Below are 13,707 nucleotides of genomic sequence, written 5' to 3' on the forward strand. Positions count from 1 at the left end.
ACCTCGTAGCAGTTAGCCAGTTAGATCAAATCCGTCAAGTTCGTCGTGTTTCACTCATCAGCTAGCATTTAGTTGTAACGAGTAGAGCATTTGTCTAATTAGAATACCACTTAAACACTATATATTACCAAAAACCAATCTTATGGAACAAGTCAGTTTAGCTCATCACAAAATCGATGATTTCGGTCTTGGTAAACATAATATATATATATATATATATATCCTTGGAACACATTCACTTAGTTAGTAAATTTACTATTATGACTCGTTTTTACCATATATGGATATTAATTAGGTACTATACAAAATTTGGAAGTCATTACTAAACTCATAACATATATTATTCGCCAACAAAAAAACAACAACAAAAACTTTTAAAATAACTGTATATACGTAAGAAATGCGCTAAGCATACATTATAATTACATCAACATTTGGAGTTTCATACTACGATTATTAGGTATACACACTTAGAAAACATATTCTCTATCTTAGGAAATATGTTCCTTGTCTAAATCAGACCCAACATTACATGCTAAAATGAATAGCAACTTGTTGAAATAAATTCATATCAAACTTAATTTACAGTTTGTATACCTAACCCCTAATTTCATCAAAAAATATCAAATCAAAAGCATATGGAAATCAAATAAAATAAAATAAAAAACTTATCTAGGGTGGTCTTCACTCAGCTTTCTCATGACGTTCCCAATGTCACCAGACTCTTGTTAATAAATGTACTCTCTTTCTTAGTAGTGTCCGTAGGAGAGAGACGGACTGCATCACAAGTCTTTTGTCTACTCTTGCGGGGACAATATAAAATCTAAAATTGTTATGAGTTTATTATATAATTGTCTCCATGTCCATTAAAATGTAAAAACATCTAAATGTTCATTACCTTTTTAAATTGTACAATTTAAACCAAATTTAACAAATCTCACAAATTTTTAAGTAGTGTAATAATAATACCAAAAGAGTTTTTATTTAACTGAATTGTCTACAATTAGTATAGTTCCATGATCAAAACCACTATTCTCGTCTGTATATATACTTCCATTCCATCTCATTTGATCGATTATAGCCTTCACTTTGATAAGAACATCAAAACGGTCTTGTATTATAAGTGCACCTTCTGGTCTAAGAATCCTTTGCATCTCCGATAGTATATCAACAATGTCACATCTACTATAAGAAACAACAACAAAAGAATCATTATACATTTGATTACAAAATGTGTACAGTAAAACTTCTATAAATTAATAATGTTATGACCTGTTCTTAATTTATAGAGATAAATTAATATGATTAATTTACACTATTATTAGTTTATAGACAATTGTTTTAATTTTTTTAAAATTATGAATTGAGACAATTTTAGACATGTTATACATTTTATGGTTTTGAAACTCAATTTTTAATATTTAGAAAATATTATTGACAAGAAATTACAAATACTATAAACAAATTCAATTATATTCATGACATAAATAAATTCAAATTATGAGTAATACTATCAATTATTGTATTTTAATAGCCTATAAAACAATTAAAATGAAAATGATGTATATCTATAAAAAAAATTAAAAAAAAATTAGCTATTTTTATGAAATGTTATAAAGTATTTTATATTATTATAGTTTGAAAATACAACATAACAGTTGTTTTCTAGATATGAGCTTTAGGAGAAAAATCAAAATTTTAAAGCATACACTATTATATCAGCACATATATATATAAAATGTCAATTTACATGATAATTAATTTACGATATTATTGGGATTATATTTTACATAGGAAATTCAAAAAAAATATGGGAGATTTTCAAAAATATTATCCTATTGTCTTATCATATTTATTAATTAATTTATTTATTTTTTATAGAGGTTTTATTTATATCAGAGTTTTCAAGTGACCGACGGATCTTACTTGTCTACGTACAAACTGAATACACCATTGGCATGAATCAGATCATATGTTCGAGGGTATGTAGAGAAAGCTTCACACCTGAAAAAAATCGAAAAGAAGTATAAGAAGGTCCAGTTAGATGATATATGAATGTTTTGAGTGTTTTACCAGTTCATGTAAGTTCCAATGAGACCCCGATCTTACACAACACCGAGTGTATTTGGTTTGAGATCAAATGGAACCACATTCATAACCCACATTGGATATTTGTTCAAGGCTGCAGCGAAACCGCCTAATCCAGCGTTCATATCCATGATGTTTCTGTATTTCCCATTGCTGAGAAACTTTAACTTGGTGTCATAGTACAAAACTCTTCTTTGCCAAAGGTTAGTGTCAGCTTTGAAGCTGGCAATAGTTGTTCCCTGTATCGACCCGGTTTTAATTCGTTGAGGCGCGTGGTTTAGTCTCGCCGGCCAGTTTCTGAGAACGGTCTTGTGTGTGTCGTTGACATCTTCAAGAGGAGTGATGCACGGCTTCATCTCTTTGTACCTATTATCACAAAAGATGCAACTTAATCAACCTTCAGCTTCTAAAGATGCAGAGGAAAACGTAAAGATTTGGAGAAAGTAAGGTCACCATGCAGCATCATGATCCAGGAAACTTAAGAGCTTGTAGCCTTTGTCTACACTGCAAATGATTAGAAGGCTTTCTCCATATGACAACCGGGTAACTTTCAGCAATCTTCATCCAACAAAGTCTTCTAAGAACATCATTTAGTGTCTCTCAATGCTGTACTTTCGTGCTGTTGATGGATCGTGGCAGGGCAAGTAGTTGGTGAAGTTTTTGGGACATGGTGGAAAGTAAGGTGATGATGATGATGGTGGTGGTGGTGATCGGGTTTCTGAAGTTTTTGGAAGGGAGGAGTAATGGAAATGGAAGGTACTTGAAGCTGGGGAGGATGGTGAGGATCTTGGGGAGAGATGGTGATGGTTCTGATAGTGGTGAGGATGTAGTAGAGAGAGAAAAATAAAACTGGAGTAAAAAGGAAGAATAGATGGTTAGGACTTAGGACAGAGCTTTGGTAACTGTTGTTGCAATAGATTCATTGCAATTAGGTTTCAATAATTTCAGAGCCACTGAGAGAGAGAGAGGATAATGATGCGAAAGTATTATTACATGTACTTAAAGTTAAGAAGACAGACTCATCTCGTTTCCTGACCTGGAATCTTCAACTCTACCTGTCTTTCTTAGAGGCACCCAGATGTATCAGACACTCATTTTCTAATAATAAAAAGTAGTATTAACAATAATAGTATATTTACAGAGGAGGATTCATACAAAAATCTAAAGATTAAAGAAATATATTTATAGGAGGGTACATAAGGATCTAAAGCAAAATCTTGTGAGACTAGGATGCTTCTCTAGTCATCAATGGTTGGTTGCCTCTTTCTATTACGAGGATGAGAGAAAAGACAAGAACTTCATTGTAGCATCAACGAACAATATTGTCTCTTGAAGTAAACTTGTCCCCAAGTAATGTAATTTTCCAGCAGTCTAGTTGGATGATGAAGACAGAGCGCTTCTTAGGTATAACTGTATCAGATTTATTACAATAACTGAGCTAGGCTTGGGAAGATGAAAAACATTTTGACAAATAAGTGGTGAAAAAGCTTTTATATATACCTCGAAATTTGTCATCTCTTGCGATTATTCCAAATGTTTCGGATGTCTCACGCACCATTATGCCTTGGACACCTATGAATGATGCCATCTTGCACTCAGCAACTGTCACAAGTAATACAGGTTCCTGAATTAGTAGGAGGAACAAAGTATAATTTGAAAATATATAAATTCACTGACATCATGGACTAATTTTACGTTGGTGCTTAAGTGTACAAAGAAGTTGTATTATGAAAATGAGAGCCAAAAGATCAATCCTAGTATAACAGATACAGAGTTGTGAAAGAATGTAGGATTACCAAACATGAAAGCACCATGAAGATCTGCTGAGAGAAGAGTTGGGGCTAATTGAATCTTCCTGCAAAAGGTAGATTGTAAACAATGATGACCAAGCTTAATATCAGACCCCTCGGTTTGTTTCGTATAACAAGCACATAGTATGAATTAGTATTTGGTAATCAGATAAGTAGCTTACCCGGTCACCTTGATGAGTTGTGTCATGTAACTTTCCCACATACCATGCATTGGCTTAAACAAATCAAACCTGCACCTCCAAACACAAGTGAACCAGTAAACATTTAAAGTCTGTTAAGAATACCAAAATAATAGTCCGAGATACACATGGTGAGCCAGTTAAATCTCTGTGACAGCAAACTAGAAACTCACTTTTGGAGATCTTTAGGCATATGCAAAGCACCAGACTTCTTGAGTCGCTTCATAGACATACGGGTCTTAGAACGTTCTGAATCCTTCTGTGATGCCTTTTTAGAACCAGAGGCTGAAGGACGCGACTGTACAAAATTATCAAGGAGAATACAGTTGTCCAGCTTCACACTTTTAGTACCTTGCAAGTACTTTTGAGCAGAGTCACCGCTTCGAAGGAGGTTATGCAAAACCTTGTCGACTATAGTTCCCTTTGCACTAGAAAACTGAATTACAAAGAAAAATCACTATAAGCAACCTTTATCTCAAATCGTAACGAAGACGACAGTGGTTTGATCAAGAATCTGAATTTACCTTAACATTGGTTGCCAACAAATTCTCATCAACGGGATGTGACAATTTTGTATATGCAACATAATCATCCTCCTTTGGATCTACAAAAAAAAAAAAAAAAACAAATGATCCCATCACAATCATGCTTATGAGTTTGTAACTGAACTCCAAATTAAGAGTTTGTAGTGAACCATCAAACCTTTTTTAATTGAAGTCTTTGGGGGAGTAGGTAGTGAATCAGCTTGAAGTGGTTGTTTCGAAGAGACTTGTACATAGGAAGTCCCCTTCTTGTCTTTCTCATTCTTGTGTTGTTGCTGAGCTTTTGCAACAGCAAGTCTTCGTTCCATCGCTGCCATTGCCCATCTTGCCTGATCATGCACAACCGTCTCTGTACCCATTGCAATCAGATACTCCCTGTATCTGATTACTGATACGCAAAATTACGCAACTAAACAAGAGAGAAGAAGAAGAACTTAATTAGAATTGTTCAATCTCTCAAACCTAGAAACAGCAATAGAAACAAAACAGGGAATGAAAGTACAAATCTTGCGGCAAAAATTCATCTACGAAGTTGTATGTTCCATAGAATTAGGAGCTAAAGGATATTGAAATAAGTACTGAGCTTTCTTAGTTTTTGGATGTGCATTACTTAATTCACTCGGCCTAATAATATGTGAACTTTTCACCCGAATTCACTTAATACAATCCAAAGACTAAGAATCTATAAAGCTCAAATTTTGAATACTCAAACTGCAATTAAAATATAGATAAGAATAAGAAACCCAGGAAATCATATAAATGCTTACGAGTCAATGATGCACGGCGAGCTTAAAGGAAGAGAGGATGGAGAAGTCGGCCGATGTACAGAAAGATATTGAAATTGAAGAAGATAGGAGATGATCACGTGAACCCTAAAAACTCACGTGACATGGTTTAGTCTTTTATATATATATATATATGAGATTCAATCTGGTTCGGTCTGATTATTGTTACACACCTAAAAGCTGTTTCGGTTTTGTCCAACTTCTTCTCTCCTTTTTGATCAATCAATTTCGTTATTTTGATCAAAATCCGTTAATGGCGGCACTAAGCTTTTGCAGCTCTTCTCCACCTCGAATTCTTCACAAACAATCTAAACCAAGCCTATTCCCTCCGGATTCTAACCTTTTTACACCTTTGTGTTTCACTTCCGTCGGAGAATTATCTCCAAAACCAATCTCTGTCTCGAGACGATTTCGTGCCTCCGTTAACTCCACCGCAGTTTCCAATTCATCGGGAAACGAGAATTCACCATCTTCTCCGGCTAATAAGCTAAGGGAAATTATGCAATCCCCTGGTGTTCTTCAGGGTCCTTGTTGCTTCGATGCTCTTAGTGCCAAACTCATCGAGCAATCTGGATTTCCCTACTGTATCACCTCTGGTAATTGTAGAACTCGATCTTTTACCGTTGTGTTCTGCTTAAAGTTCAAGACTTTACAAAGCTTTATCAGCTTCACTGAATCAGATTAGAAAGGATTTTTTTTTTTTTTTTTGCTGATATCTGTTTATGCCAATAGGGTTCTCAATTTCAGTGGCTAGGCTTGGTTTGCCGGATAAAGGACTTATCTCTTACGGAGAAATGCTTGATCAAGGTCAACAAATTACTCAATCTGTTACTATTCCGGTGATTGGAGACGGTGGCAATGGATACGGTAATGCTATGAATGTTAAGAGAACCGTTAAGGGATATATCAAAGCTGGTTTTGCTGGAATTATCATCAATGATCAGGTTTGTAGTGGCGATACTGTGAGTGAGAGAAGAAGAGTGGTTTCTAGAGAGGAAGCTGTGATGCGTATTAAATCTGCGGTTGATGCACGTAGAGAGTGTGATTCCGACATTGTGATTGTAGCTCAAACTGATTCCCGAGAAGCAATATCTTTAGAGGAATCGTTGGTTAGGGCAAGAGCTTTTACAGATGCTGGAGCTGATGTTCTCGCCATTGATTCTCTTGTTTCTAGGGAAGAGATGAAAGCGTTCTGCAATGTCTATCCACTAGTTCCTAAATTGGTAACTTCACTTGGAAACTACTTTTCTCTATCTTGATACATATACTCTCGGTAGATATGAAGATACATTTGTTGTGTAGGCTAGTATGCTAGAAAGTGGAGGGAAGGTTCCGATACTAAACCCGCTTGAGCTAGAAGAGATTGGGTATAAGCTAGTGGCATATCCACTCTCATTGATTGGAGTATCTCTTCAAGCAATGCAGGTGACAAATCTTTCTGTTTCTGCCAATAGTAGTGTGTAATCTCACCGTGCTGGCAAAGAGACATAAAAACTATGTGGAACTTTTGTAGGATGCTCTATTGGCAATTAAGGGTGGTCGAATTCCTCCGCCAGGAAGCATGGCGTCTTTAGGAGAAATCGATGAGATTCTTGGTTTTGACACATACCAGGAGGAAGAGAGACGGTACGCTACCTTCTCATCAGATAGAGGTGAGACATGAAAATCTTCAGCCCTGTGTATCATCTTTGGTGGGAAATATCAGATCAATAGCTAAATCTGTGTTTTTACTTTTCAAGAAGCTAGCAGCAATAGCGTCTATGGTTATCAACGGGAGGCTCAAGATGATCCAGAACAGAGAGAGGACCCGATTGTTGAAGTCATAACACCTGAGGTTTATAATGAACCAAGAAACCCCTTTTCGAGGATCTGGTCACGATCTCTGCGGATCAAAATCATCGGACGCGATGGGTTTGAGAAACTTGATGTAAGAATTCCGGTAAGTCCATTTTCAAACTGACGTCAAAATTCTGGTAAGTGCGACTTTGATCTAAACTGATGCACAACTTGTCTTGTGGTTGGACCAGGCTGGATTCTTGGAAGGTGTCACCAACATTGTTCCAGGTAAGTCAAAACCTCAAGTATTTATTCTGTTTCAGTTTTCTTATGCGTAGTTACTGACAGACCCTGAAATTTTGCAGCTTTAGGAGGCGTGAACTTGAAGCAATTGATGGACAATGCAGTCGATGAAGTCGGAGGGAAACTTTTGTTAGATTTTAAAGACTCTGCTGGCGACAGAATCCAAGTCTTTCTGGAATGACACACACGTAGCCAAGAAACATTTAAAAAGAGAGAACAATATGAATATATTTTATCTGTTCCGTGAATGAAAAATTGTTGTACGTGTATATATCAAATTATATGCATATAACAAAAAGGGCAGACCCGAGCAAGGTTTGCCACTCTCACCGGTACAAATTTCACAACAAGCTCTCGATTAGGTCTGTACTAGAAGAAAAAATAAAAATGAATACAAATGAAGATTATGGCAAGAACAGAGAAGCAAATTCGTGGAGCCGTGTGTTGTCGGGATGAATAACCGGAGAGTACTTTCGTGAAGCGGCTGGCCAATCCGTCTACTTGTATAACTTGTATTTATCGCCAATGATAGCTACAACTTGTATTTATCGCCAATGGTAGTAGTGTCTTTCAATGTGGAAATAAAAAGCTCAAAACTCATTAATTAACAGTTGTATACTACAAGAGATTCAAAAGATTTTTCTATGCTGCTACAGAATCAGAGAAACAATTTTGGAATATGTGTTGTTTACATAATCAGTGATCAGCGATGTTGCGAGGGAAGTATTTTTGAAAGAAGAAAAATTATTATTAAAATTTAAAATTATATATTATGAAATTATTTATGTAATAGAATATTTTGAATACATCTTTACTAAAAACACAACCATCAAAATGAAAACTTATAACAAAAAAATTTATGTAGAATAGACGCAACTTTGCAAAACATATTGTTTAAAATATTATAAATATAAGATATTTTTTTGAAAAATTATAGTAAAGAGCTACAATTAAAAAAATTAATATGACAAAGTGAACTTAACTGAGAATATTGAACTAATGGTTGTAATGAGTAAATATAATTTTCTATTAAATAACTATAATTAAAAATATATTCAAACTGTATCAACGAAAAATTAAAATTAAAATACACAACTCTTAAAAACAAAATTTAATTAATTTTAAATATTAAAATAGTTTTAACGAAAATTTACGATAAATAGACGCAACTAGAAATTCTATATTAAGTTTTATTAAATTTCTATATTACTATAATCATTTCTAAAATTTTGTTTAGATTATAGAATAACATTGAATATTAGATATTAATATTCAAATTATTTAGATTTAACATAACACGAAAAATTTGTTTTCAACAAACAATGATTTGTTAGTTATTGATAAAGAGACAAATATATAGAGAGTTCAAAAGATATGACTATTTAATAGACACACCTCTTAGAATGAAAAGTTGCGATAAAAAAAAATATGAATAAAATATAGTAAAAATATACAACTCTGCAATGAACAAATACAACTGTTTGAGTTATAAAAAAAACCAAGTTTTTTACAAAAAAGTACTACAAAAAGTCGCAACTGTTTTTCTCATTTATTCAGATTTTTATTATATTTTTTAAATTTTAAAATACATTTTTTTACAAAAAGTTACAATAATTAGACGCAGCTGTAAATTCTATATTAAGTTGTATTAAATTTCTCTATTGTTATAATCACTAGAATAGTATCTGCGCTACGCCGCAAGATTATTTTTTATTTTATTTTATTTATATTTTTTGTGTTTTGTTTTTTTTTCCCGATTTCATAATATAATATATGTTGTTGGAAATCAAGTTTCATAAGTTCTTGATAATTTTAATAGTAATTTTGTTTTTTGTTATTATAATTTACATTATCTTAGGATACTTGAACTTTTGATTTCATAAATTTAATTTTTGAATATATTAATAATTTTATTACCTTAAGAAATAAGTTTAGAGATTTCAAACCCTTAGTTCTTGATTTGTTTCTCATCTACAAACCCTCTTGAACGAATAGAATTCATGATGCTTTGGTACATAATTTTAGGCTATTTTTTGCTTTAAAACTAATGTGATACTATCATACAAAACATTTGTAAAATATGATACTACTAATGATGGAAATATAAAAGAGATTATAATGATGGAGATCATTTAATTTTTACAATCGAACACAATGTTTTGTATTTATTTTAGATGATTTTAGTATACTTCAATATTGATATGCAGTCCAATTAATATTACTTTTGATATCAATGATCTTCAGTCGCACTTAATCAGATCAATAAAATTGAATAAATCCCGAAGAAGATAGTATAAACGACATCGAAGAAGAAGAAATCGAGCGTTGTTTCTCTCTTTAGTTTTGTCCACGTAAGAGTAAAAAAAGCTGATGTGTATTAATTGTTTTTATTTAATTGGGTATTCATTTTGACTGATGTGTTAGTCAATGCTTCAATACAAAAGCTGAGGTGTCATGCTCTGGTGAAAAACATACAACTTTTATTGTATTGATTAAAGCAATAATTTCATCAGTATCCTCACCGTTGTTAAAATTTAGAATTTTCTATAATAGGTTTTGTTCAGTGTTGTGGTCCAATACTGTGATTGTGTTTCTTTTAGGTTTTGTGAACGTAACATGATAATTATAGAACTGTGATTCTAACGTCTAAAAGAAATTATGGTATGTCTAATTAACTAACTAATGGTGTTGGTTAGTGGTTTAAAAGTTCACCTCATAAGTTGAAAAGATCGAAGTTTACATCTTTCTATTTTTTTACGTAACTATTCACATATTCCAACTATATATATATATTATTATTTTTTAAATGAAAGATTTGAGAAAAATTTAGAACATAATATAAAACATTTGTTTTTGAACTTCAAAAGTATACTTATGATTTGGAAGCATATATATGACTATTTTATAACAGAACATCACACACCTCTCTCTCTAAGTGAGTTTGATTTCCTATTATAAATATCTTATCAAATTACTACTAATAATTTACTATTATGTAGAAACACTAATAATTAGTGTAAAAAGGTGTATTTATGTGTGGTTACTTAAGCATCATGTTGGGTCCAAAAAACTACTGAAAAAATAATTTTATTTAGTGAGAAAATTGGTTTTTGTTTTAATTAGAAAAGCTGAGGTGTTAAAAATATAGGATGAAGTGTATTAATAAAATGTTTTAATTGGAAGGAAAAGAAATTGATGTGTCAACTCTAGAAATCATCAAAATACTGATGTGTCATGCTCTGGTGAAAAACCTTCAAGTTTTATTGTATTGATTTCTAAAATTTTAGTTAGATTATAGAATAACGTTGAATATTATATATTAATATTCAATTATTTAGATTCAACACAAAATAGAAAATTTGTTTCAACGAACTTGTTAGTTAGTGATGAAGAGACAAGTATAAAGAGAGTTAAAAAAAACATGACTATTTAAATAGACACACTTATTAGAACGAAAAGTTATGATGGAAAAATATAAATAAAATAGAGTGAATAGATACAACTCTACAATGAACAGATACAACCGTTTGAATTTAAAAAAACAAATAAAAACAATTTTTTTACCAAAATGCACTACGAAAAATCGCAATTGTTGTGTGTGCACTTGATTATACCTACAAACTCATATAAACAACTTTTAAATAGAAGACATCTTTATTACCATATTCAAAAGTCAAATCCAAAAGGTAACTATATAATCCATTTAACTCTTAGAAAAAAACTATAGGTATTTTCATTGAATATATATATATATATAGATAATTAACTAAAAGTTGTACAATGAAAAATCACAACTTTTTGTAAAACACACAATTTAATTTTTCAACAGATTTTTTTGGAAAATTATCCAAAAGATATGATTGAAAAAAACACAACTTTTGGTGGCATTTATTTGGATTGCTATTATATATAGTTATTTTCATTAAATATGTATATATAAAATTAACTAAAAGTTATAAATTAGATTCATCATTCCAAAAATCATTTGTTAAATCAAGAATTGGAAAAATTTCTTTAGTTTCAAAAAATGAATGCTAGAGAATAATTTAGAGTGCTGTAAAAACCGTTGAGAATTAAATTTTATATAATTTTGTGTCATGGCAAAAAAAAAAAACAATTCAAACAGACAAATATATATAGATTTCAAAAGATATGAATATTCAAATAGACACAACTTGTATAATCCGCGAACCGGAATCTTGGTTTGGGAGGTGCATCGGTCGATGCACAGGGTGTGTCGGTCGATGCATGTTTGGTTTTGGGCGGACGAGTTTAAGTTAAACATTGCGTTTTTGGGTTAGGAAAACCCTGAAAACGTGTATAAAAGATATTTTTCGTTTTGTGGCCGAGGTTTAGCCACTTTGGAGAGAAAAAGAAGAGAGGAAATGTTCTTGAGCGTTCATGGTGAGATTCTTGGAGTTTGGTGGTTGTTCTTGGGAGATCTGAAACTAGAAACGTTGTAGGAGTTTTCTAGGAGCGAAGATATTTCATTTTAGAGTCAGATTCCTCTTCAGCAAAGGTAAGTGCATGACCATGGCTTATCTAAGCTGGAGATTTCTCTGATCTGCTTGTTTATGTGTTTTATGGCTTGTTAGTTCGTTGTTGGGTCGCTAGAGGCTTTGGGAAGCTTTTTTGGCTTTGGTTTGTGTGTTTTGGTGGTTTAGGGATGGAGATCCGGCGAGAAGCTTCAGGGGGAAACGGTGTTTGACATGTGCGTCGGTTGATGCACTTTGTGCGTCGGTTGATGCAATGCGAGGACGGCACGGATTGACCCAGGAGCATCGGTCGATGCCATGTGGAGGAGTCAGTCGATGCAATTAGGGATTTCGTGCAATGTCGAGCATGCGTCGGTCGATGCAGTGTGTGTGTCGGTCGATGCAAGTGAACCTTGTATCGATCGATGCAAGCTTGTGTCGGTCGATGCAACTCTAGTTGGTGTTGGTCGATGCAGAGTCCTGGTTTGTTGTTGTTTGGTTATTGAATGTTGGTTGATGGTTAGAGATGTCTCTATTTCTTGCGTTTATAGCCCAATAGATAGGAGGATTGCCTTCCTGAGTGTTTATAAAATACTCATGCATCTCAATTTGTGTTTGTGTGCAGGTGAAGGCAAAGTGTGATCGTGGATTCAAGGCGATGAGGAGAAGCCTTGATTGATTGTGGTCTAGCTATTGTTAGGTTGCTAGATTGAGTTGATAGAACATTGGAGGATGTTGGAATTGTTCTTTGCTCGATTGGTTATTAGATTATTTTTCAGTTGGATTTTATTTGGTTATTGGAATTGTTTGGTTATCCGCCGTTGATGATTGTTGTTAGGTTGCTAGTGGGTATAGGACCGCTAAAAAGTATTATTATTATTATAAAAAAAAAAAAAAAAAAAAAAAACAGGAAGGGTTGTTGCACAACTCTACATTGAACAGTTGCAATTTTTCAAAAAAAAAACTATTACAATGAACAATCGCAACTTTTTGTAAAACAAACAATTTAAATTTTCTACAGATTTTTTTGAAAAATTATCCAAAATGTACGGTTGAAAAATCACAACTTTTAGGCATTTATTCGTATTGTTTTTATATATAGTTATTTTCATTAAATTTTATATATAAAATTAACTAAAAGTTGTAAATTAAATTCATCATTTTAAAAATCTTTTGTTAAATCAAGAATTGGAGGAATTTCTTTACTTTTAAAAGAATGAATGCTAGAGAATAAATTAGAGAACTGTAAAACCATTGAGATTGAAATTTTTTATTATTTTGTGTCATGAAAAAAAATGAAAACCGTTCAAATAAACAAATATATATATATATATATATATATATATTTCAAATGATGTGAATATTCGAATAGACACAACTCTACAATGAACAATTGCAACTTTACAGAAAAACAGTTAAACTGAACAATCGCAACTTTTTATAAAACTCACAATTTAAATTTTCTATAGATTTTTTTGAAATATTATCCAAAAAGTACGATTGAAAAAATATAATCTTTGGTAACATTTATTCGGATTGATATTATATATAGATTTATCTCAACACTTTGTCCCCCTTCTTTTTTTTGCTTTTGAACAAGAACATAAAATTACGTTTATCAATTTTGGTTTTGGAATTTTTTTTCATAGGGAAAATTAAATTTAATTAGACGACTAAAGTAATGAATTACACAGCTAGCACTGCCAGATTTATATATATTCCGTTTACTTCCACTACACGTTTTGAAA

The 13,707-nt window shown here is 32.4% G+C and overlaps 2 protein-coding genes and 1 pseudogene across 5 annotated transcripts; 1 reads left to right on the forward strand and 2 right to left on the reverse strand.

Moving 5' to 3' along the window:
* Window positions 1-980: 980 nt before the first annotated feature.
* LOC104699053 (putative methyltransferase PMT19) lies at window positions 981-3,183 on the reverse strand (annotated as a pseudogene).
* On the reverse strand, window positions 3,170-5,509 carry LOC104791294 (ribonuclease MRP protein subunit POP4). Its single transcript, XM_010517143.3, has 8 exons — window positions 5,388-5,509; window positions 4,781-5,029; window positions 4,603-4,682; window positions 4,252-4,514; window positions 4,061-4,129; window positions 3,885-3,943; window positions 3,589-3,690; window positions 3,170-3,498 (listed from the first exon to the last, which is right to left on the reverse strand). The coding sequence occupies exons 2-8, from the start codon at window positions 4,977-4,979 to the stop codon at window positions 3,398-3,400; spliced, it is 873 nt and encodes a 290-aa protein (XP_010515445.2). The 5' UTR covers window positions 4,980-5,029; window positions 5,388-5,509; the 3' UTR covers window positions 3,170-3,397.
* A 38-nt stretch (window positions 5,510-5,547) lies between these two features.
* On the forward strand, window positions 5,548-7,823 carry LOC104791295 (uncharacterized). Of its 4 annotated transcripts, none has more exons than XM_087453215.1 (7): window positions 5,548-6,001; window positions 6,138-6,628; window positions 6,708-6,830; window positions 6,919-7,057; window positions 7,148-7,332; window positions 7,433-7,469; window positions 7,547-7,823. In XM_087453215.1, the coding sequence occupies exons 1-7, from the start codon at window positions 5,659-5,661 to the stop codon at window positions 7,663-7,665; spliced, it is 1,437 nt and encodes a 478-aa protein (XP_087309341.1). In that variant the 5' UTR covers window positions 5,548-5,658; the 3' UTR covers window positions 7,666-7,823. The 4 variants fall into 4 exon arrangements, with proteins under 4 accessions (XP_087309341.1, XP_087309340.1, XP_010515447.2 ...); XM_087453214.1 differs by having other exon boundaries at window positions 5,549-6,001; window positions 7,145-7,332; XM_010517145.3 differs by having other exon boundaries at window positions 5,549-6,001; window positions 7,148-7,344.
* The last annotated feature ends 5,884 nt before the right edge of the window (window positions 7,824-13,707 follow it).

The sequence above is a fragment of the Camelina sativa genome, chromosome 6 (assembly GCF_030686135.1).
Source record: "Camelina sativa cultivar CO46 ecotype springtype chromosome 6, ASM3068613v1".
Lineage (NCBI taxonomy): Eukaryota > Viridiplantae > Streptophyta > Magnoliopsida > Brassicales > Brassicaceae > Camelina > Camelina sativa.